Source organism: Silurus aristotelis (assembly GCF_946808225.1).
Source record: "Silurus aristotelis genome assembly, chromosome: 20".
NCBI lineage: Eukaryota > Metazoa > Chordata > Actinopteri > Siluriformes > Siluridae > Silurus > Silurus aristotelis.
The window spans coordinates 20,631,117-20,654,831 of NC_139593.1; the positions used below are offsets into that span (position 1 = coordinate 20,631,117).

At 41.4% G+C, this 23,715-nt stretch overlaps 1 protein-coding gene across 3 annotated transcripts in view; it reads left to right on the forward strand.

Moving 5' to 3' along the window:
- Positions 1–23,715, forward strand: part of hecw2b (HECT, C2 and WW domain containing E3 ubiquitin protein ligase 2b) — a 38,962-nt gene that overhangs the window by 8,216 nt on the left and 7,031 nt on the right. Inside the window, exons 1-17 of one of the 3 annotated variants that reach the window (XM_083522018.1) lie at positions 4,124–4,227; positions 6,965–7,850; positions 13,024–13,131; positions 13,304–13,398; positions 15,359–15,431; positions 16,244–16,413; positions 17,081–17,223; positions 17,333–17,433; positions 17,707–18,317; positions 18,428–18,728; positions 18,806–18,907; positions 19,034–19,184; positions 19,326–19,423; positions 19,516–19,640; positions 21,513–21,698; positions 21,855–21,989; positions 22,657–22,759. In XM_083522018.1, coding sequence (XP_083378144.1) covers positions 7,541–7,850; positions 13,024–13,131; positions 13,304–13,398; positions 15,359–15,431; positions 16,244–16,413; positions 17,081–17,223; positions 17,333–17,433; positions 17,707–18,317; positions 18,428–18,728; positions 18,806–18,907; positions 19,034–19,184; positions 19,326–19,423; positions 19,516–19,640; positions 21,513–21,698; positions 21,855–21,989; positions 22,657–22,759 — 2,812 coding nt within the window. In that variant the 5' untranslated portion in view covers positions 4,124–4,227; positions 6,965–7,540. Of the gene's footprint in view, positions 1–4,123; positions 4,228–6,964; positions 7,851–13,023; positions 13,132–13,303; positions 13,399–15,358; positions 15,432–16,243; positions 16,414–17,080; positions 17,224–17,332; positions 17,434–17,706; positions 18,318–18,427; positions 18,729–18,805; positions 18,908–19,033; positions 19,185–19,325; positions 19,424–19,515; positions 19,641–21,512; positions 21,699–21,854; positions 21,990–22,656; positions 22,760–23,715 lie in introns of those variants that run through there. The other 2 variants (XM_083522019.1, XM_083522017.1) reach the window with 2 other exon arrangements.

The window sequence follows — 23,715 nt, forward strand, 5'->3', positions numbered from 1 at the left end:
ATTTGTGTTTGTGAACAGTGGTGATGATTGGTTTTTGGGAACAGTAGGTATAATGATTGGTTATTGGGAACAGTGGTGATGATGATTGGTTTTTGGGAACAGTGGGTATAATGATTGGTTATTGGGAACAGTGGTGATGATTGGTTTTTGGGAACAACTGTGATCATGATTGGTTGCTGGAAATAGTGGTGTCAGTGATTCATTGAAAAGTTCAGAAAAGAGGTGACTGTGATTGGTTGATGATCATAATTGTTTATTGGAAACAATGGTGATCAACAATCCAGTCCAAGAAGTATTGTAGTATTCAATTTCCCAAAAGATTTGTGCTTCTATAGTTATCCTGCAGTAAATACACAATCTTCCGAGCACACCTAAAACACATTCTGTCCGATTCTGCACTGTCAATCATTTTCTTCATTTCACTTAATGCTATTAAAAAGATGGAGTTGATATCCGGATAGCGCTTCCTCTGAGGTAGATTCATGGGGGTGTAGAGGAAGGTGATGCTGGGTCAGTGAGTGTGCGTTCCATCAGTTCAGCCCTGCTAATGCGAGTGGAGCTCCAGTTTCATCTAAGAGATGACCTCATGCACACATCTCAGCACTTCCTGTCTGAGGTGTCCATTAGCGCCGACGCCGTTTGATGGGGCAGATCATAATTGGTGAAAGCCTGCGATTGAATTCACAGAACTTCTGGTTTGCTGAATCAGTGTGCACGCGGCAGGCGGTAAGGTTAACGGGTACGTACCTGACATCAGTGTTAAAGTGAGTTAATTCTAATCTATTGAGAAGTTAAAAATAATTCAAATAAAGTAAGTTGTTAATAATTAATAATTATCACTTCACATAGTTGGAGCATATTATTATTATTATTATTATTATTATTATTATTATTATTATTATTATTATTATTATTATCAACAATTTAATACCCATAAAGTTAACAAGTCTATTTCGTTCAAATGACCAGAGTGCGCTATTAAATCTGTTCTGTTTTTAGCTAGACTGTGGGCTGTCATTTTTTATTTTTTAAATTTTATTTTTCGCACAGACTTGCACGGCGCTATAAATAGTACATTATTTCTGTTATATATTTAGCAGATTTACAGTTAGGAGGGAAAGAAGGTTGGATATCACACAGAGACTATTCGGGGCTGTGTACCAAACATGGAATAATATGCAGGTGACAAAACAAAGATTTCTTTAGGGATAGAAAATGCACTTTTAAATGCCTCAAATCATCATTGGGTGTTGAGAACAGTGGTGATCATGATTGGGTATTGAGAACAGTGGTGATCACGATTGGGTGTTGAGAACATTGGTGATCAGTGATTGGGTGTTGAGAACAGTGGTGATCATCATTGGGTGTTGAGAACAGTGGTGATCATCATTGGGTGTTGAGAACAGAGGTGATCATGATTGGGTGTTTTGAACAGTGGTGATCATGATTGGGTGTTGAGAACAGTGGTGATCACGATTGGGTGTTGAGAACATTGGTGATCAGTGATTGGGTGTTGAGAACAGTGGTGATCATCATTGGGTGTTGAGAACAGTGGTGATCATCATTGGGTGTTGAGAACAGAGGTGATCATGATTGGGTGTTTTGAACAGTGGTGATCATGATTGGGTGTTGAGAACAGTGGTGATCATGATTGGGTGTTGAGAACAATGGTGATCAGTGATTAGTTGTTGGGAACAGTGGTGATGATGATTGGGTGTTGAGAACAGTGGTGATCACGATTGGGTGTTGAGAACATTGGTGATCAGTGATTGGGTGTTGGGAACAGTGGTGATCATCATTGGGTGTTGAGAACAGTGGTGATCATCATTGGGTATTGAGAACAGTGGTGATCATGATTGGGCGTTTTGAACAGTGGTGATCATGATTGGGTGTTGAGAACAGTGGTGATCATGATTGGGTGTTGAGAACAATGGTGATCAGTAATTAGTTGTTGGGAACAATGGTGATCATGATTGGGTGTTGAGAACAGTGGTGATCTCGATTGGGTGTTGAGAACATTGGTGATCAGTGATTGGGTGTTGAGAACAGTGGTGATCATCATTGGGTGTTGAGAACAGTGGTGATCATCATTGGGTGTTAAGAACAGTAGTGATCATCATTGGGTGTTGAGAACAGAGGTGATCATGATTGGGTGTTTTGAACAGTGGTGATCATGATTGGGTGTTGAGAACAGAGGTGATCATGATTGGGTGTTTTGAACAGTGGTGATCATGATTGGGCGTTTTGAACAGTGGTGATCATGATTGGGTGTTGAGAACAGTGGTGATCATGATTGGGTGTTGAGAACAATGGTGATCAGTAATTAGTTGTTGGGAACAATGGTGATGATGATTGGGTGTTTAGAACAGTGGTGATCACGATTGGGTGTTGAGAACATTGGTGATCAGTGATTTGGTGTTGAGAACAGAGGTGATCATGATTGGGTGTTTTGAACAGTGGTGATCATGATTGGGTGTTGAGAACAGAGGTGATCATGATTGGGTATTTTGAACAGTGGTGATCATGATTGGGTGTTGAGAACAGTGGTGATCATGATTGGGTGTTTTGAACAGTGGTGATCAGTGATTAGTTGTTGGGAACAATTGTGATCATGATTGGGTGTTGAGAACAGTGGTGATCATGATTGGGTGTTGAGAACAGTGGTGATCATGATTGGGTGTTGAGAACAGTGGTGATCATGATTGGGTGTTTTGAACAGTGGTGATCATGATTGGGTGTTTTGAACAGTGGTGATCATGATTGGGTGTTGAGAACAGTGGTGATCATGATTGGGTGTTGAGAACAATGGTGATCAGTGATTAGTTGTTGGGAACAGTGGCGATGATGATTGGGTGTTGAGAACATTGGTGATCAGTGATTGGGTGTTGAGAACAGTGGTGATCATGATTGGGTATTGAGAACAGTGGTGATCACGATTGGATGTTGAGAACATTGGTGATCAGTGATTGGGTGTTGAGAACAGTGGTGATCATCATTGGGTGTTGAGAACAGTGGTGATCATTATTGGGTATTGAGAACAGTGGTGATCACGATTGGGTGTTGAGAACATTGGTGATCAGTGATTGGGTGTTGAGAACAGTGGTGATCATCATTGGGTGTTGAGAACAGTGGTGATCATGACTGCCTGTTGAGAACATTGGTGATCATATTTGAGTGTTGAGAACTTTGGGGATCCATGATTGTTTAGAATAATGATGTTCAGTGATTCATTGTTGGGTTTAGTGATGCTCATTGATGGTTGGTAAAGGCACCTGAATAAAGGGGTTAGGGTGAAAAGCAGTGAAGAAAAAGATGAAAACAGCAGTGATGACACTCAAAACCCAGAATTATGTGTATATATTATATTTAAAATACTTTAGCAGTACAATTATTTATGATTAGAAGGGGAAAAAAACGGTTCAACTGTTTCTTTAGGGATATAAAATGCACTTATAAATGCATCAGTTCTGTTTATACATCATACAGCAGGAAGCTTTTTTATCGAGTATTGAAATCCAATAGCGAGACACAACTGCATGACTTAATGTGTCGCTGGTTAAGGCCCTGACAAACAGAAGGCCTACATGATTAATGTGGTCAGTTTTTGGAAAATACGTTCAGGTGCTGAAAGGAGAATGTACCCCTCATATATTCCTGATATTGTAAACCCTGTGTAAAGCAAATATTTTGTCGAATTCATATTTAGTTGTCTTGATGATGCAAAAACAGGTCAATCTGCAACTGTATAGAGTTCATCTTTTGGTTACGATCACCAGAAATGACCGTATATTTTTGTTTCATCAACAGCGAAGAACCATATATTTTTGTATTATAACATAAAATGAGAGAATAATGACTCAGGCCATGCAATAGCACTTTTATTAATCAGAGGTCAGAGGCAGGGCATCGCAGATTAGACACCGGAATGGTCATGCTTGGTCATGGTCATGTTTTCCGTTAATGTTCTTTTTTTTTCTGTTTGCTTTCCATCATTGTCTTTCCTGTGAGATAAACAGGAACATGTTTTGTTTTGGTCTTGACTGCCTTACCCTGATTTTAAATGGCATAATGCAAAATGATGTTCCCTTTGCGTTGTCCACGCTCTGAATCACGTGTGAAATCCGGCCAATAGGCAAGCCGTGACGTCATCGGCGGGCGACGTCGCGTAAACCAGGAAGCTACAAAACGGCTGAGCGATTGTAGCGACATTAGCTTCTGATTGTTCAGGTAAGCGCTTTGTGTGTAAATCTGTGCGGCCATGAGCTTTAAATACAAGCAGATTTAAGCTATAAAACCAAAACAAAAAGACATTAAAAAAAATAAAAATGAAAAACTTCAGTGCATTTTCAATCATGTTCCACATTCAAACACTCATAAAACATTTTCCTTTATAGGTTTGCTCAAGCTTTCAAATCATTCTTATTTAGAGTCTCCCTGTCTTATTATATTCTTACATTTCAACTCATTTTACTGTGGACTTTTTGAGACAAGTAAAGGCAAAATACACGGTCAAGCCAGCCGCACTTTGCGTTGTGTTGCGCGTCTAATCGTGCATTTACGGTATGAGTGGTGGGAGCCGTCAAAATAGATGTAAAGACGCTTCAGAACGGCGTTTCCGTTATAAACAAAACAAAAAGATACATAAAAACTTCTGTGCATTTTAATCATGTTCCACATTCAAACACTTATAGGTTTGATCCATCTTTCAAATAATTCTTAGTCTCCCTGTCTTATTATATTCTTAAACTTATTTTACTGTACAGTTTTTGAGAAAAGTAAAGAAAAAAATCACTCCAAACGTCAGTGCATTTTCAATCCTGCTCCATATTCAAACACCCATCAAACATTTTCCTTTTTTTTTTTTTTTTTGGTTTGCTCAATCTTTATATAATTCTTATTTAGAGTGTCTCTGTCTACTATAGTATTACATTTCATTTCATTTTACTGTAGATGTTTGGAGTGATTTTGACTTTTCCGAAAAAATCCACAGTAAAATGACTTGAAATTTAAGAGAATAATAGACAGGGACACTCTAAATAAGAATTATTTAAAAGATTGAGCAAACTTATAAAAAATGTGGTGATTCAAACGCACTGATTTTAGTTTCTTAAAAACAATACAGTAGAAGGAGCTGAAAATGAGCTCGGTGATAGTCAGGCTTACTCTGAGTAAAGATCAAATGAATCAATTGGCAAACATTTAAAGGAAGTTATAATAAAGGTGCTTTTGCGTTTACATTTTTCTTTATAGTTTCAAACACTATACAGTAAAATTTACACCACAAACAAGAAATGGTATTATTTGTGCTTTGATAAAAAAAAAAAATATATATATCCTCCATTCCAGAGCTTCCTCCAACGAGGAGGTCTTATGCCGCTAGATAGCAGCTGTTTTCCACGTGGTGTATGCACCACCAGTTAGCTGCCCGGTTGGTTCAGTTCTGGAGTTCTTGCAGGAACAGGGTTGGTTCCACCCTGAAGGTTTACGTGTCCGCTATCGTGTAAGCAGACTCTCAGTAGATGGATAGTGGATGCCACATGTTATGAGTCCTTTTTTCCGTTGTTTATTTTCCTCACTGGCAGTTTTGAGGAGATTTTGGGAGCGTGTGATTTCACTAAGGCGCATTCTCCAGGACAGGATGCTTTGTGCTTTGTGGTTTCGAAACAGGAATGTGTGGGAGTATGTGTGTGTGAGTATGTGTGTGTGTGTGTGTGTGTGTGTGTGTGTGTGTGTGTGTGTGCACGCTGCTCTTCAGTTTTACTCGCCTGCTGATTTCTTTGCTTCTCCTCGTGATTACTGTTTAAATAGGCATGGTGCTTGGGAATTTATAGCAGAAAAATATTCAGTGTTGGTGGGAAAGGGATGAGGCCTTCTCTCGATCGGTTGAGTCCACTAAGACTAGCAGATCATGCAAGACTAGTTTAGTTTTTCTAGTTATCCCAGATGAACTAGTATAAAACAGACTTTTCGGTGATATATGGTGTTTTTTTGTTTTTGTTTCAGCAGACATGGCTGTGCCTTCTGGTCTTCCTCACGCCTGCTTTTCTTGCACTTGTGATCTTTTTTTTTGCCCGTCTGTGTCCATCTGTGTGCATATTTTATTCTACTTTATTGATGGAACAACATTTTCTGGTATCTTTCATACTTTACTTTCAATAACGTTCATAGATTCAATTATATAAACCAGAAGCAGAGATTCATGGATAGATGAGGCGTTAAAAGGATGTTTAGGCGAGTTGTGCTACGCCGTGTCTTGCAGTCCTTCCCAACAGCTCAGACAGAGGAAGCTAATTTAGGATCCTCCAAGGAAAATCATGCTTATCGACACTTTTAGAAAGCAGGGCTGAGAAAGAGAGAGAGAGTGAGGAAGGGTATAAAGTAACACAGGATCGCAGAGGTGTAGGCCAAGTAGGGCAGAGGAATCTGTACAACCAGTTATGTGAAGTTGTGTTTTGGGATGGATGGATGGATGGATGGATAAACAGACAGACCTGCAGAGAGTTTAAAACAGAATGTCTAGGCCAGGTTCATCGTATCAATGGTAAAGTCATTCCACAGGTTGGTTGCGGTAGATTGTTAAAAAATGTTTAAGTGAATGGTTCGATGTAGAAACAGATAGCTGGATTGATTAATTGATGAATGGATGGATAATTGGAAAAATAGGGGATACTATCGCCCAAACTATCTACTGATAAGGTAGATAGATTCTTGCTTATCTTTCTACATCTCTAGAGGTTTTCTCTCTCGTGACATGATCAGAAAAGAGAATCGAGTACACTACCCCATTTGTCTTTGTTGTTTTTTTTCTTCTTCTGTGAAGGGCAATTTCTTTTTTGATAGAATGCAGTGTGTGATATTAAGTACAGTACATGGGATATTCATGACTTTTGCCAGTTGGCAGCAGGTGTACACAGTTCCACTATTATAAAAATCTTACCCATCTTTCTCTCTTTTTTTCTTTTAGGTATCTGCTTGTCTGTGTAACTTTGAGACCACAACGTGGACCACGAGGACCTTAATTCATCAGGTTGATCGAGTTTTTGATTCATTTGCTTGTTGCCGAACTGACAGAAAATGCCATCAGGACAGTTCTTGAAGCTTGTCTTATCCATTGTTTCTGATGTCTCATGGAGCCACTGAATATGGCTGGACTTGGATGAGTTGTAACTAGATTAACACTAGAAACCTTCTGAATGGGGTTATAGTCAGTCCCCCTGTCTCTGTCTGATTGAATGTTTTCTTTGAAATGCTGTGAGGTCAAAGGAAAAAGGGGAGGTTTCTTTGTGCTGTATAAGTGGACACTGCCTTTAGAGACAGTGGAGGACATTAAGAGGGTTTGTTGGCCCTCTTTGGGTCACATCCCAATTTCCTCCTCACTTCCCTCAGGCCTTTTCGGCCTTTCTTTCTTCATCTATCTGTTCACCCAGCATCCACCATTCGCCCCTCACTGGCCACAGCTGTCCTCCCTCCCCGTTCCCGCCCCCACCAACACATCCCTGCTCCTCACCTTACCCCGAGTCATCCCACCACCCACCCCTCCATGGCCACCAGCACAGCACGAGAGCACCTCCTGGTGGTGCGGAGGCGCAGCCCACACATGCGATACACACTTGGCCCGGAGAACCTGCGCAGTAGTGGCAGTGGCGGAACATCTAGAGGAGGCGGCGCAGGCGAGGCAGTGGGTCTACAACGGGCCAACAGCGATACAGACCTGGTCACATCAGACAGCCGCTCCTCCCTTACTGCCTCCACCTATCAGTTCACCCTGGGAAGAGGACAGAACCTTGTCATCTCCTGGGACATCAAGGAGGAGGTGGATGCCACAGATTGGATCGGCCTTTACCACATTGGTGAGATTTTGGGGTTAGATTGGTGTGGTTTGTCCCAGTTTTTCAGGCTGGTTTCATATTTTTTATAGCCGACCCACACGAGTGTGAAGGACCGGAGAGAAAACAGATTCTAATTGGATATATAGTGATGAGCCTGTGTTCATTCCATTTGAATGAAACCATGGTGTGTATTTTTTCTCTCTCCGGTGTTTTTTAGGCAAGTGAGAACAGAAAATGTAAAACATATATGATGTAATAATTCATATAGGATTTTTACACACGTTTGAAAAATTTGCCACTTGCTGTCATCATATTTTCGAGCAAAGATTGAAGAGTTTTGGTGCAAGCAAATAGCAAATGTTTTTGTATGATGTTATTGTTACACAAATGAAGTTTCGTTGTGGGTTTTTTTTTTTTTTTTTTTGGTTTAATTTTTTGTGACCAAGTAAATACATCTCCAACTCGCAAACTTACACATATATAATTTATTCCTTTGAGATTTGCAATCTTTGACCATAAAACTATATATTACATTACATTTATGGCATTTGGCAGCACGTATCCAGAGCGAATTACATTAATCTCATTCATACATAAAGATATGGGGATGGGGCCTTGATCAGGGCCCCAGTGCTGGCAGCTTGGTCTGGCTGGTATTTAAACTCCCAACCTTCAGATCAAAAGTCCAATGCTTAAATCAGCTACTACCTCCCATAATGTAATGTAAAAGTAAACTATACATGCAAAGTGGTATCAAAAAGCTTTAAGACAAGTGCACCACAGATCCGGTCCCTTGTGCTGAATGTCCTCCCTCAGATGCCTTTAAACTTGGCAGTAGAACTCCCTGTTGATGGTGTGGCCCATGGGGACGAGTTTCGATGCACAATTCCGCGAATGTTAAAAAGAGGATGAACATGCACTTGCTGCAGACCTGCCTCACATTTTACGGTTGTAGAAATAATAGGTTCTTCCACTGTGTGATCGATGCTTCATCTCAGGGTCGTACCCCTACCCCCCAAGTTTCGACACCAGTATTGATCCTTGACATGAAGGACGGATCGTCCACGGCACACTGACGTAGTTCTTGGCAGACTTCGACCTGGTTTTCTTTCTGCTCCTGGGTCAGCAGCCTGGCACAACATGGCACATGTTCAAATCACACATGAAGATCTCCTAAACTGTTTTGAATGACACACCAACAATGGCAGCAATGTTGTGGATCGTTCCCTGAAGATCATCATGCACACGTTTCCGAAAGGTTTCAACATTTTTCGGGGGTTGAGCTTGTTGAAGGTCTTCCTGATCTCTCGTCATGTTCTTTCACTCTTGAAGCGCACATGCTATTTAAAACAACTCATAATAATGCACGTAATCAGAACAGCTCCAGTTGCACGGCTTCCAATGTACAAGGGACGATGTCTTTTAGCACAATGACTTATGAAGGTCGGTGCTCCCTGTGACTGTGCGTGCGACCTTGTGCTGCCATCTGTTGGGTGTGTAACAAAACTAGACTTGAAACTTTTTGATCTCACCTTTATCATTTACAATTTATTTGCGATGCATTTGTGCAGCAAATGATGGTGACGTGATTTTGATAAAAAAATGATTGTTTGAAAGCTGTACGTTTGGTATCTAGTAGTCTGGCAGCATGGTAGAGATGTAAAGATGGCCTCGGAGCCAGTTTATCGAATTGTAACTCATGCTATTCAAGTCAACAAGCATTAAAACATACTAATACCTTCTCCGATTTGTTTCTGAAGAGCTTGAAGTATTTTTGGAGGTGAAGTGGATTATGCCCTTGTGGTGCAGCAAATTCACCCGGGAAGATGTTTATCTGTTTAGCAGGTCATGATACAGTAGAGAACAACGGAATAATCCTGTACTTTGATGCTCCACTGATCCAGAAATGTAAAAGCAGGGCATAAATGCACGTGTGGGTCTGCGTGGTAAAGCACGAGTACGAGCGCCGTATAAAGCCAGAACGTGGGAGAGAAATGCTGAGTCAGCAGCATAATGGCTGCTTTGTCTTTAACCCGTCACTTTGCCTGACATGTTACTCGCACTAAAGGTTAAGTGTAATTACTTAGCGCTGTTAAGAGGTTTAGAAAGCCCATGATTTAGCAGAGTTCTTGTTTAAAAGGGTGAAAAGGACACATGGACCCTGGTTAAGGAGACACAGAGGACCAAACACCCAAGTCATCTTAATAACACACGAAGTAATTTGGTATTTCTGGGAATATACAGTTGTATTTAGTCCCATGAGGATTTTAAAGTCTTAGACGGTACCATACGCTCTCTTTCTCCAAACGTAACCTAACAAATATGAAAAGCATAATTTAGTGCACCCTGACAGATTTCTCATATAAAACATACATCTCTTTTTTAAATAAAAAAGGATCCTATACAGCAAATCTGCTGTCAGTAACAAAGTCAAACTTGGAACTATTATCACACAATAATTTAAGGTCCTGGTTAATCATGGTGAAAAATTAGTACATCTGAATTAATGTGTCAGGGGGAAAACATCAAATAAAATTGTAATTCACAAGAATTGACCAGCAGATGAGTCTAATCAGTCATCACACAGGTGACCACAGGATAACTGACAATTAAGAGAGACAATCCGCTCTGCTATAATGCTGACAAACTATCACATAGTATCACAGAACGATCACATGACCTGAGAAATACAATTCAATTTCTTTGCACAGGCTATAAGAAAATTAGTAAAGCATTGCAAATAAGTTTAAATAGTGGGTCAAAAGTGATTCAAAAATCACAAAAGGATGGACTTGTGGTAGTCTCACTGAGACGTCCAGGCTGTCCACGCAAGTTAACACCTCAGCACTTGCCATGCAAGTTCAGCACAGTTGGTTAAATACTTAGAAAGTAAAACTCTAGGAGTGTTTCCCATGACACTGTATGACTGCAGATGAGCAATGTTGATGAAGGAAGCCACTGCTGAAGCCCACGCACAAGAAAGTGCATGGAAAACGCTGAAAAAAATTAATGGTACCAACAGTAAAGCATGGTGGTGGCAGTGTTTCTCTGTGGGGTCGCATGAGTGTTGCAGGTGTTGTGAAGTTATATATGACTCAATATGACCCAAAACATACATTTAAGGTCACTGGTTTGTTTCTGAGGAGAACAAAGTAGAACAAAGTAAAAATGATTCAGTGTCCAAGCATGTCAGCAGATCTCCACCCAATAAAACACTTGTGGGGACTTCTGAAAAGACAAGTTGAACATCAATCTTTATCCTGCATCCAATTATGCTGTATGTCCTCAGCTGGTTCATTCAATATCTAGAAGAATTGGTGCTGTTAGCCAAGGTCCAGAGGCACCCTACTGGAACTGTATGTTTCTTTTTCTAGTCATTATTTTCAGAAGACTTCCTAAAATACTCAACACAATGCCATAAAAATGCTCTATTACTTTTGTCTGCTGTTAGTCTAGTACCCCAAACAACATGTTGGGCACCAGCAACCAAGGACATCGTCCAGTGAGTTCATCTCTGTGTGATAAAGAAGACTGAAAAGTGTCCTAGGCATCACTGGGGACTCCTGGTTGGCTGTAGCCACATTAGTCATTGTAGCACTTTCCTGTCATCTCGTTCTGATTGTAAGCGAAAGCTGATCCCTTATGCTTCTACTACAGGTTCTGTGGGAGGTATCGATCAAGTCAGGGAAATTCCAGCACAGTCTTTCCCAGAGAAAACGCTCCCTGTGCCAGACATTGATCACCTCGCAGGTCTCTGGAGCTATGTTTACAGTCATGCGGCGGCTCCGATTGCTCCTGGGGGAACTGGCCAAGAGCATGGTTCGATTCTGGATTTAGTTTCAATGGAGCAGAGAGCAGGAGTGAGGAAGTCTCTGCTCGCTGTTAGCTATAATCACTCTTGCTGTGATAGATTTTTACGTGGTCGTATGACAGATCCTAAATTGTGTCGTGTTGAAGTGTTAGCCCAGTGACATAGTCTGAATGAGTGAAGTGTAGATCAAGCTGGACGAGGTCAATTTGCCCCAGTGAAAGGCAGCTGTCTACACTTACAGGTACGGCTGATAGCTCAAGGTTATAGAGGAGCTCAATAAATCGGGGACAACCGTTTTTTTTAATTCAGCGCTAGTATACTGTGGCTCCAGAAAGAATTCAGTCTGCTTCGGTTTTTGGTTTTAAATCGATTCAGTTCATTAATCTACAGTTTGTAAATTCTACAATTCTATGATGACGGAGCAAAAATAAGTTTCTAACATTTTTATTGCAAATAAACCAAAAATCTCTCACTTGGATAAGTATTTAAGATCACTTTGATTTTGGCTGTTTATCCTGTTCTTCCTGGAAGATCCTGCTCAGTCTAATAGGATCTCGCAAAGAGATCAAGGGGTCAATGTATGTTATCAGTCATGGTAAAAGCTGATGAAACTTTCACCCCAGTCTGATATTGTGTGTAGAGCCGGTTTTCTTTTAAGGAACTCTGTATTTGGCTGGCACAATGAAGCACCTTAATACCATGATGCTTCCACCACCATGCTTTCACCACCCTAGGCATGGTATTAACCATTTGGCAGTTCAAGCAGTTAGTGGTTTTCGCCAAGCATAGCCTTTTCATCAGATCACAGCGTCCTATTAATTCTTGCCATATGCCTTGAGTATCTGCAGGTTCTCCAGGGACTGCATAAGTTCTATTACAGTATTCACTGGACTGTTGGTCACTTCCCTGATCAAGACTCTTCTAGCCCAGATACTGAATTATTTGTCCTGGAACAGTTTTGGTGGTTTTGCTCAATCTGGATTGTGTATAACTGTAGAAATGGATTAAAACCTTTGGACAGATTTGTCTTTTTTTATACATTTGCCCTCTAAGCAGTAATTATTTAGCGTTAGTGTGACACTGTATGGCAGAGTGATCACAGTGTTCAGCAGAGATAGACAGACGGGAGTCGGCTGGAGGCGTGTTGAGGCACAGCGCTAACCACTTTTCGCTTTCCTCGCAGATAACTTTGATTTGATTTCCAGAAATATTAGAAAAATGTTTTGGTTCTTTCGAAATGTAAAACGAATACTGTCTGGGTTTTTTTTTTTTTTTTATGTAATCATAAATAAGATTATTTACCTCCATCTTTTTATTGGTATTGCTGAGGAACTTATTCCTTTCTTTATTCCTATTATTGTTTCATTCGATGTTTATTCCCAGATGAGACGTGTCTGGCTAATGTGTGGGACTCGAAGAACCGCGGCATCAATGGCACACAGAAGGGACAGATCGTCTGGAGGCTAGAGCCTGGACCTTATTTTTTGGAGCGTATGTATATATTTTTTAAGTATTTGCTGCATTTCAGTTCAAAATGGTGAAGTGAAATTCTTTGGGAACTGTACAAAATGTTTGATTTTCCGCAACTTGTTAATGTGCACGTCACACCGTGTATTCTCGACATCCTATTTAAATATCGATATATGTATTTTGGTGCACGCAGCTGAAACAAAAATCTGCTTCAAATATTACCATGGAGTGAGTGGATCTTTGAGAGCGACGACGCCCTGCATCACTGTAAAGAACCCTGGTGTGCTGGTGAGTTGTGTGTGTGTGTGTGTGTGTGTGTGTGTGTGTGTGTGTGTGTGTGTGTATGGTGAGTTGTGTGTGAGTTTTTTGGCATCAGCAGTTTATGTGATTATCCCTCGGATCCCACTGCGTTGTGTTAGCAAACATCACCTGAAAATCTGCTCTTCGCTTTCAGAGCCGGGAAAAAATAAATCTGTTCTGTTCTGTTCTAATTCGGTTCTACATAGAACCTTGACCACATGAAGAGTTTGAAGAATTTCTCTCTAGCTCCTGCTAATCAGAAAAAGTTTCCTAAATCAGACTTTGTACTACCCATACAAGGCAAAGAAATGGTTTGTATAGTGCGTAGTGTGATTTGTGTTCATCAGAGAGAGTATCAGATTCGCTGGAATGTTGAGAATTTGCCACGTCCCGCCTCCCGCACTGAAAGGCTTTGAAGTGCACTTAAGAGAGAAGTACATAGAGCTGCTGTACACACACTCACACACACACACACACACACACACACACACACACACACACACACACTCGCTCTCTTTGTATGATGTCGCGAGGAAACGCAGCAGCAGCTAAATAATTCAAGATTCAGTTCCCAAACCTGCTTATTGTAATTGAAGCACTTATACGCTTCTGTGGGATTATGACGGCTGCTTTTTGTGATTGTTTGAATATTTGATACGTTGTGGTCAACTGACATTAACAAAGACAAAGCACTGAAACGTGAGGCTTCGGCAGACTTTTCCAAGTACACGTACATGATCAGGGCAGCTGTGAACATGTGCAGAAGATTTGTCACGCTTTCTACAATAGCACTGATATTTACAGACACCGCACTGTTACTATCAGAATAGACAGAATCACACCTACTTTATTTAAACTGATAGATACATAGACCACGCCTCCTTCATTTAAACTGATAAATACACAGACCACGCCTCCTTTATTAAAATGTATATATAAAAACCACGCCTCCTATATTAAAACTGATAGATACACAGACCACGCCTCCTTCATTAGAACTGATATATAAAGAACATGCCTCCTTTATTAAAACTGATAGATACACAGACCACGCCTCCTTTATTAAAATTTATATATAAAAACCACGCCTCCTATAATAAAACTGATAGATACACAGACCACGCCTCCTTCATTAGAACTGATATATAAAGAACATGCCTCCTTTATTAAAACTGATAGATGCACAGACCACACCTCCTTAATTATATCTGATAGATACACAGACCACGCCTTTTCATTAGAACTGATAGATACACAGACCACGCCTCCTTCATTAGAACTGATAGATACACAGACCACGCCTCCTTAATTATATCTGATAGATACACAGACCATGCCTTTTCATTAGAACTGATCGATACACAGACCACGCCTCCTTCATTAGAACTGATAGATACACAGACCACGCCTCCTTAATTATATCTGATAGATACACAGACCATGCCTTTTCATTAGAACTGATTGATACACTGACCACGCCCCTTCATTAGAACTGATAGATACACAGACCACGCCCCCTTGATTAGGACAGACAGGAGTATTTGTATATTAAGGCTTCTTCATTTGCATGTAAATGGAGTCAGGGCGTTTTATTAATGTGCACTGCAGTGAAGTTAAATAATTCAGAAGCACGCACTAGATTAACATGGAACAGTATCCTTCCTGCTTCTCTCCATCTCTACACATCTATCTCCTCGTGGCGTGCAAGCATCTGGCACAAATTCATTTTATACGAAACGTCTGGGCACTAATCCCACGATTGTGTTTGGCTGGCACTCAGCCACGGTGCTGCGATTTATTACACCGTGTGTCCAGATGGTCCGAGCTTAGCAGAGTACAGCTTTCAGTGTGAAGGGCGATTTCTTCTCGGGTCACGGGGAAGAAAAACAAAAAGGGTGTAACTGTGTTTAGATCTAACGGTGGTATTCTCTCTGCCTCTCTGATGTAGGTTGGATCAGAAGGACAAGACGGCCAGTCTGTGACTGAGCATTGCCGGAAACTCGTCAGCTTCACGTTATCAGGTGGCCAGAACCAGCAATCTTCTTCTTCTTCTTCAGCAATAAATAAATAAACAAAATGTTTAGATATAAAGCTTGCACATTTACACTTCCCCACACACAGGACATCCTGCTCGTTTACTCTGCCTCCTTGTGGACAAACAGTGTCAGTACGAGTTAAAAACAAAGATGCATTTGATTGATTACGCAGGTTTAACTTCCGAAATGCGACAGTGAAGTGGATAATTAGAGAGTATATAATCATACAACCGAATAATTCAAATATAATTTCCATGTTAGTTATTTATTCAATAATATAAAGCCATCAATCAAGGAACTGTGCAAGGAAAAGTGGATGTATACATAATCCTTTATATTAAATGCTTTTTTTTTAATTAAAATTTTTTTTTTTTTTTTTACACATATTAATATTCTAATAATACATGATGTTCCAGAAATGGCCTTAAATCGATTTCATGAGAAGAAGAAAAGATCCATAAACCGTCAAGGACCACGATACCCAGCATGGATGGATACTCTAGATCATTTTGATATTCATTGAGATTAATATTCATCATTGTAAAGATTCAGTAATAAAAAAAGGTTAATCCAGATGTTTCCAGACGTGTGTAATTATATAAGGATTTAATTTTTTAATGAGTCTGTCATATTCAGATTATCATTATGACAAAAATTATAGCAAGGGTGCCAAAATTTTTGAAAGCATTGTATGCATTCGCCTTTAAAATGCACAAAATATTGCTGCAATTTTGTGTACAGTGTGTGATTGTGTGTGTGTGTGTGTGTGTGTGTGTGTGTGTGTGTGTGTGTAAAAGATATCAGAGCTCAGGGCCTAAAGAAAGGCATGTTCTTCAATCCTGACCCGTATCTGAAAATGAGCATCCAGCCTGGAAAGCGCAACGGCTTCCCCGCCTTCACACACCATGGACAAGAAAGACGAGCCTCCATCATCTCCAACACCACCAACCCTGTGTGGCACGGAGAGGTCACACACACCACAACACACCAGTCCATGCTTATAATGCTGTAAATAGATTTGCATGCTGCATCATCCTCATCATCCTTAACATCAGAACAGCTGTATGCAGGAAGGCTGAATCCCTGGGTACTTCCCATTCACGTCTTCCGAGCTCTGCTGAGGAAATTACAGAATTATGACTCACTCTTGATGCATGTCATGATGCCTCGGTCACATGTCTTACCTCCATCCGCTACCTCCTTAAAGGGGCTCCGGCCGCTAACACATAATACATTACTGCTAAATTCAAACCCCCAAGCGAGCAAAATGAACGAAACACAACACAGTGGATTCACATTTACTATTAGATTTAGAAAATACCAGTGTTTATGGTCGTATCATTTTATTTTGTTGTGTTTATCCACCACACCTTAAAGGCCGGTCCGTGGCGCAAAAAAGTTTGGGGGACTGCTTGTCTACGCAGTACAAATCACGATTTTGCAGAACAAATAGTCAAATGTAGGTTGTAGGAAAGTGCAGTTCTGCTGAACATGAATGATCTTCGGAGGGTATCAAGGTGGAGGTTTTGCTGCCCTGAAATGATATAAAGTTTTAATGGATCTTAGTGGTTGTGTAGGAATCAACGGTCATGGTTTCCATTTGAATGACATTACCATTGTTTGTCCCTCTGCAGAAATACACCTTCGTGGCACTCATGACCGATGTTTTAGTGATTGAGGTGAAGGACAAATTTGCTAAAAGTCGGCCAATCATCAAGCGCTTTTTGGGTCAGCTGACCATACCTGTGCAGAGGCTTCTTGAGAGACATGCAGTGGGGTTAGTTACATAAATGGTATATTTGACAGGATTTGTAGATTACAATGTTTGGACTTATATTTAATTGTGTGTGTGTGTGTGTGTGTGTGTGTGTGTGTGTTTGACCCAGGGATCAGCCTGTAAGCTATACCCTGAGCCGCCGTTTGCCCACAGACCATGTAAGTGGTCAGCTTCAGTTCAGCGTGGAGATCACATCAACTGGACATGAGGGTGAGTGGGAGTAAACAAGTGGGGCTGGACTGTTAGGAGTAATAAGAGTGGGGCTAAACAAGTGGAAGTGAACAAGTGAGGGTATATGTACAATAACGACTGTTAGGACTGGCAGTGTACAGGTGGGGAAAAAGAGAGTGAATGAGCGGAAGTGTATCAGTAGGATTCAGTTTGCGGTTAAACAGATGACTAGTGAATAAAACAGGAAGGAATAGAAAGCGTGATTGTGTTTTTCCAGCATTATAGCTAATGCAGTTATCATCTCTTGATCAGATGTTATGGGTTCACTCCTGGGGGCCTCGTCTGTGAATGGAGACCCGGGCAGCCCCTCTGATGATGAGGACATGGTCCCTCCATCCTCCCACATCCCCAGGGCTGCGTCTCCAACCGGCTCCGAGGGATCCATTCACAACGAGACCTTCAGGACTGACGAAGGTCTATCGGAAGCTGACGAAGAGCGCAATCCTAGGGATAGAATTATCGATGCGGGACACAGCCACAGACAGGCCTCACTCAACGACTACCTGGACACCATCGAGGCTCCGAATGGCCCTGGAGATCGGCCTTTAGGTGCGGCATCCCCCAAACTGCGCTCTAGCTTTCCCACTGACACTCGGCTCAACGCCATGCTGCACATTGACTCAGATGAAGACGAGGAAGCACACATGTCTCAGGGGATGGCGAATGGAGTAGCGTCAGAACGGGAGCAGAGGGAAGGCTTGAAAACAGAAGGAGAGCAAAGTTCGACCGGTAGTGACGAATCTGCGGCTTCACAGTCAGCTAACAGTGCAAATGGCCAAAATGGTGGAGCGGATGGGAGCCAAGAAGAGACGGCTTGTCCACTAGCCCAGTCCCAGTCCCTGAATCCAGCAGCTCACATGAGAGTAATGTATTCAGTAGAAATTTCGTAGCTTTAATGTATAGACAATAAAAACTTTTTGTTTTTTTCAGCTTGACATGCAAAATGTTGACTTTTTGTGTAAACTTTATCCAGGATAAAGACACAGCCAAGGAGGCAGCAAATGAGGAGGTCTTTGAAAGCGAAGCCACTGTTCCTGAGGAGTCTGCAGCTGTCTCTGGTTTAGCTAGCACAGAAGGTGGAGCTTGTGCAGGCAGCCAATCGGAGCCTGGCGCCCCTCAGGAAGAGCCTAACGAAGCCAATGGGCAGGAGGAGGGTGAGGATGTGTGGAGGAGGAGGCAAAGCTTGCTAGCATCAGGAGGGGGGGTTCCAGCAGAAGGGGCAGAGTCATCAACAACCCAGAGAACTGATTCGGCAGAAACAGACGGCGAGTCAGGTATTACATTTTCTACTTTCTCGGTTGAATATAAAACAGGGAGACGTGATTTAGAGGATGTGGATGTGTTTCTGTAGGAGCCAGTGCACAGGTGAACGGTCATCAGTCCGTGCGCTCCCTTCCGTCCGTACGGCATGACATCAGCCGCTACCAGAGAGTGGACGAACCCCTACCGCCAAGTGAGTGTGTGCATTGCACTTGGTGAGAAACTGATATATTTGGTTGTATTTAAAACGTACAGATTTGTAAAAACGAGACCAATGTAGCACACTGGCTCACAGAGACATTGCGTGTGTGTTTTGCAGATTGGGAGGCCCGCATCGACAGTCACGGGAGGATATTTTACGTGGATCACGTGAACAGAACCACCACCTGGCAGCGACCCACAGCTCCACCCGCTCCTCAGGTCCTGCAGAGATCCAATTCCATCCAGCAGATGGAGCAGCTGAACCGCCGGTTAGCATGCACACACACTTCCACTCACACATGGACATTTGATTGATCATTTAGCACTGAGGGGAGATTCAAACTCCAGTCTTTATTAGAAAAACCCCTGATCATGCAGATTAAACGTGTCCATTTTTCCACCTCATTAAGGTATCAGAGTATCCGGAGAACGATAACCAACGAACGCACGGTCGAGCAGGTGGCAGAAATACCATCAGATGATGCAGACCTGCAGCACACTATTCCTGGTACAAATACACAATTATGAAATACACATATCTCCTTTAAAAACCCCGAAATTGCTGCGGTATGAAAGGAATGAAACTCTTTTGTTGTCCAGAGTACCGCCGAGACGTAGCGGTGGGAGCTGCTAACTATTGCTCACGTCTCTCGTTGCTGCTTCAGTCGCCCAGCGCTAAATTTCTCACCAGCCCCGATTTCTTCAGTGTGCTCCACTCCAACCCTGTAAGTCCATCTCCCCCACTATTTCTACTCAGGGTTTGAAGGCACGGTTTGTAAGCAGGCTCGGGCTGCTCCAGATATGTAACAGGAGGGAAAACAATGATGCTTGCTGCATATGTATACAAATATGAAATTCTAAATGCATAACACAAAACCAGTTTTTTATACTGGTTTATGGTATGATGAAGACTCTGATCTTTAAAGGCTTTTTGGTCCTTTCAGACTTTTATTCGAAGCAAATCGGTGTGCATTTTATATTGCTTCTTTGTATTTTGGAAAAATGCAAAAAAATAACCCTCTCAAATCTTTGCTAACAAACGACTGGTTGTTGCGTTGCGTTCTTTACATAGTGCGTGCTTTTTTTCTGTCATTCTTGAAATGTTGTTGCGTTCTTTACATAGTGCGTGCTTTTTTTCTGTCATTCTTGAAATGTCACATTCACTCAAACCGCTTTTCACTCTTTCTCAGCACACCTTTTTATCGCATGAATTGTAGCAATCCATCAAATCTTGCACAAATAGTTCAAAACAGAATGCAATGCTTGGAAAATCCCATAAACCCGTATTTCATTCACAATACAATGTAGAAAACCTACGAAATGTTGCAACTGAGGAAATGTACTATTTTAAGGAAAACAAGGGTCATTTTAAATTTGATGGCTGCAACACGTCTCAAAAAAGTTGGGCAAGAAAAGTCTGGGGGGAAAAAGCGTTTTCCAATTGAACAGTTGGTGAAACATTTAGCACCTAATGAGGTTAACAGATCAGTAAGATGATTGGGTACACAAGATCCACAAATGCATCTTCCACAATCTCTATCAAAGAAGTAGTCATGCGTGAACATGAATAAGAAACGCCGCCAACCTCTGCAGCATTTATAATGTACTGAGGCAAAGTGGAAAACTGTTCTGTGGTCAGACGATCAGTGTAAAACGTGTGTGTGCAGTATAATAATGCAAGCAGAAGACGTGTGAAAATCCCATTTCCTGTCACTCTCTTCTTCTTCTTTCGGCTGCTCCCATTAGGCGGCGCCACAGCGGCTCATCCATTCCCCCCTCGTCCTCTACATCTGCCTCTTTCAACTCAACTACCTGCATGTCTTCCCTCACCACATCCATAATCCTCCTCCATAGTCTTCCTCTTTTCCTCCTTCCTGGTGGCTCCATCCTCAGCATTCTCCTACTGATATACCCCATGTCCCTCCTCTGCACATGTCCAAACTATTTCCTTTCACTCTCTAATTGCTTGTACATAATGATCCATATGATCTTCTCGGAGTGAAGCCAGAATGTCAGATGAAGCCGCTAATGGATTCTACGCCGATCAGTTCTTTACATCCGGGTTGTTCAAGAGTCCCACAATCCCAAATAACTCAGTCAATAAAGTAAGATGACAACTAATAAACTAGAAAAAGAGGAGTGATTTAAATATCTGACATATTGAGCATAAATCATTTGTAATCCTTGTTATTGACTGTTTTTTCGTTTTTCATCAAATGATGAATACAACACGAGTGTTGAACGTTCGACACAAACAGTTGATGATTCATGTAAAATGGTCATGCATGAAACTAAAGCATCAGCTTGAATGAATTGTGGAATGTTTAAAGGATTTCACATACTAGACCACACCCCAATTTTAATGCAGTTTCTCATGAAGGAATGTGTTCAGGAAAAATAGATTTCAACAACAGGCTTACGTTGAGAAAGCAGCCATATATTATAAATGCTAGAACAGGAACTTGTTTTATTGATTGGTCTTTGAATTTTGAACATAACGCACGACGGCGTGATCTTTTGAAATCGTATTAGGAATGAATAAACTTTATTCGAAGTCTCATGAGGCATGCTCACTCGTGTCCCTTCTCCTCTATCAGAGTGCCTACCGCATGTTCACGAGTAACACGTGTCTGAAGCACATGATCAGCAAGGTGCGCCGCGACGCGCACCACTTCGAACGTTACCAGCACAACCGCGACCTGGTGAACTTCCTCAACTTGTTCGCAAACAAGCAGCTGGAGCTGCCGCGCGGCTGGGAAATGAAACACGACCACACCGGCAAGGTCGGCCCACTCATCACCTTCTTTATTGTTCACTCCACTCTCAGTCTGGGACTCATTCCTATATATCGATGAGCTCCATTTATACCTCCGAATGTACAAGATATTTCATGCTATGACTTTTGAGCTACTTTCAAACTTTGCTTTTTTTTCCCCCAGACATTTTTTGTCGACCACAACTGCCGCGCCACCACCTTCATAGACCCCCGGTTGCCTCTGCAAAGTGCTCGGCCAAGTGGCCTGCTCGCACACCGACAGCACCTTAGCCGCCAGCGCAGTCACAGTGCTGGAGAGGTGATATACATATACACACAGCAGCCTTTTCCCCCACAGGCTATACATCTTACAAACCACAGGCATTTTTTTGTGATCAGTCACTTACTAGCTGCCTGAAGCATAAGCGCTATCGCTAAACAAGAACACACTGCCAGTCTGTTTATGTTCGAAATCCTAAGGAGTTCTTACGCTGCAGTATTTTTAAGATTAGCTGGTAGACCTAATCTCATCTTTCATCTGGGTGTGTATTTTATTAATCATCTAAGCTTTTTCTTTCTCCATAATCCGTCCATGTGAATACATTTCAATGATCCTGTGGTGTGAAAGACAAATGTATTAGCCGTGATTCTTTTATTTGCGGTAGACCCAAGATAAATATTTTAAAAGCACCTCTCACTAATAAATCATCGACTCATAGCAGCAACGTTGCATATCAAATACACTTGCAGGTATTTGTACACGCCTCATCCCCAAATGTATTCTCTACAGCTTCGGGTACCAAATTAGCTTCTATTATTAATTATTTGGCTTGAGATCACAGATCAGATTAGAAAACAGGTCTGTAAGAAATCAGTCCTCATCTTTAATTCTCATTTATTTCATATTTTAACATGAATATCTGCTTTAATGTGTAACTCCACAAGGCCGATGCTGTGCCTGAACCAGAAATACCTGTTTGTTGCAGGTGGGCGATGATCCGCGTCACGCCGGCCACACCGTCGCACCCCGGCCCTCGAACACCTTCGGCGCCGCAGGTCGCAATCATTGCCAGGATCTCGTACCTGTTGGTATGTTTGATTGATGCAGATAAGCGATAATTGAAATGACTACAGCACTGAATACTAAATCAGCGATTTTAGGGGAAATGCATTCTTTAGCTCTTGTTCACGTCTTAACTTCAACTATTGTTTCAACTATTGTTTGAACTTAACCCTAGTACCAAACCCTAATACTAATACTAAACCAAATAAAAACCCTAACCCCAAAACTAAACCCTGATACTAACCCTAATACTAAACCCTGATACTAACCCTAATACTAAACCCTGATACTAACCCTAATACTAAACCCTAACCCTAATACTAAACCCTAGCCCTAATACTAAACCCTAACTCTAATACTAAACCCTAACCCTAATACTAAACCCTAACCCCTAGCCCTAATACTAAACCCTTATGCTAACCCTAATACTAAATCCTAACCCTAATACTAAACCCTAACCCTAGTATTAAACCCTAGCCCCTAATACTAAACCCTAACCCTTATACTAAACCCTGACCCCTAACCCTAATAATAAACCCTAATACTAAACCCTAATCCTAACCCTAATACTAAACCCTATTACTAAACCCTAACCCTAATACTAAACCCTAACCCTAATACTAAACCCTAGCCCTAATACTAACCCCTAATAATAACCCCTAAACCCTAATACTAAACCCTAACCCTAATACTAAACCCTAATACTTAACCCTAACCTTAATACTAAACCCTAATACTAAACCCTAACCTGAATACTAAACCCTAATACTTAACCCTAACCCTAATACTAAACCCTAAACCCTGATACTAAACCATAAACCCTAATACTAAACCCTAACCCTAATACTAAACCCTAATACTAAACCCTAACACTAACACTAAACCCTAACCCTAATACTAAACCCTAACCCTAATACTAAATGTTAACCCTATTATTAAACGTTAACCCTAATACTAAACTTAAATCCTAAACCCTAACCCT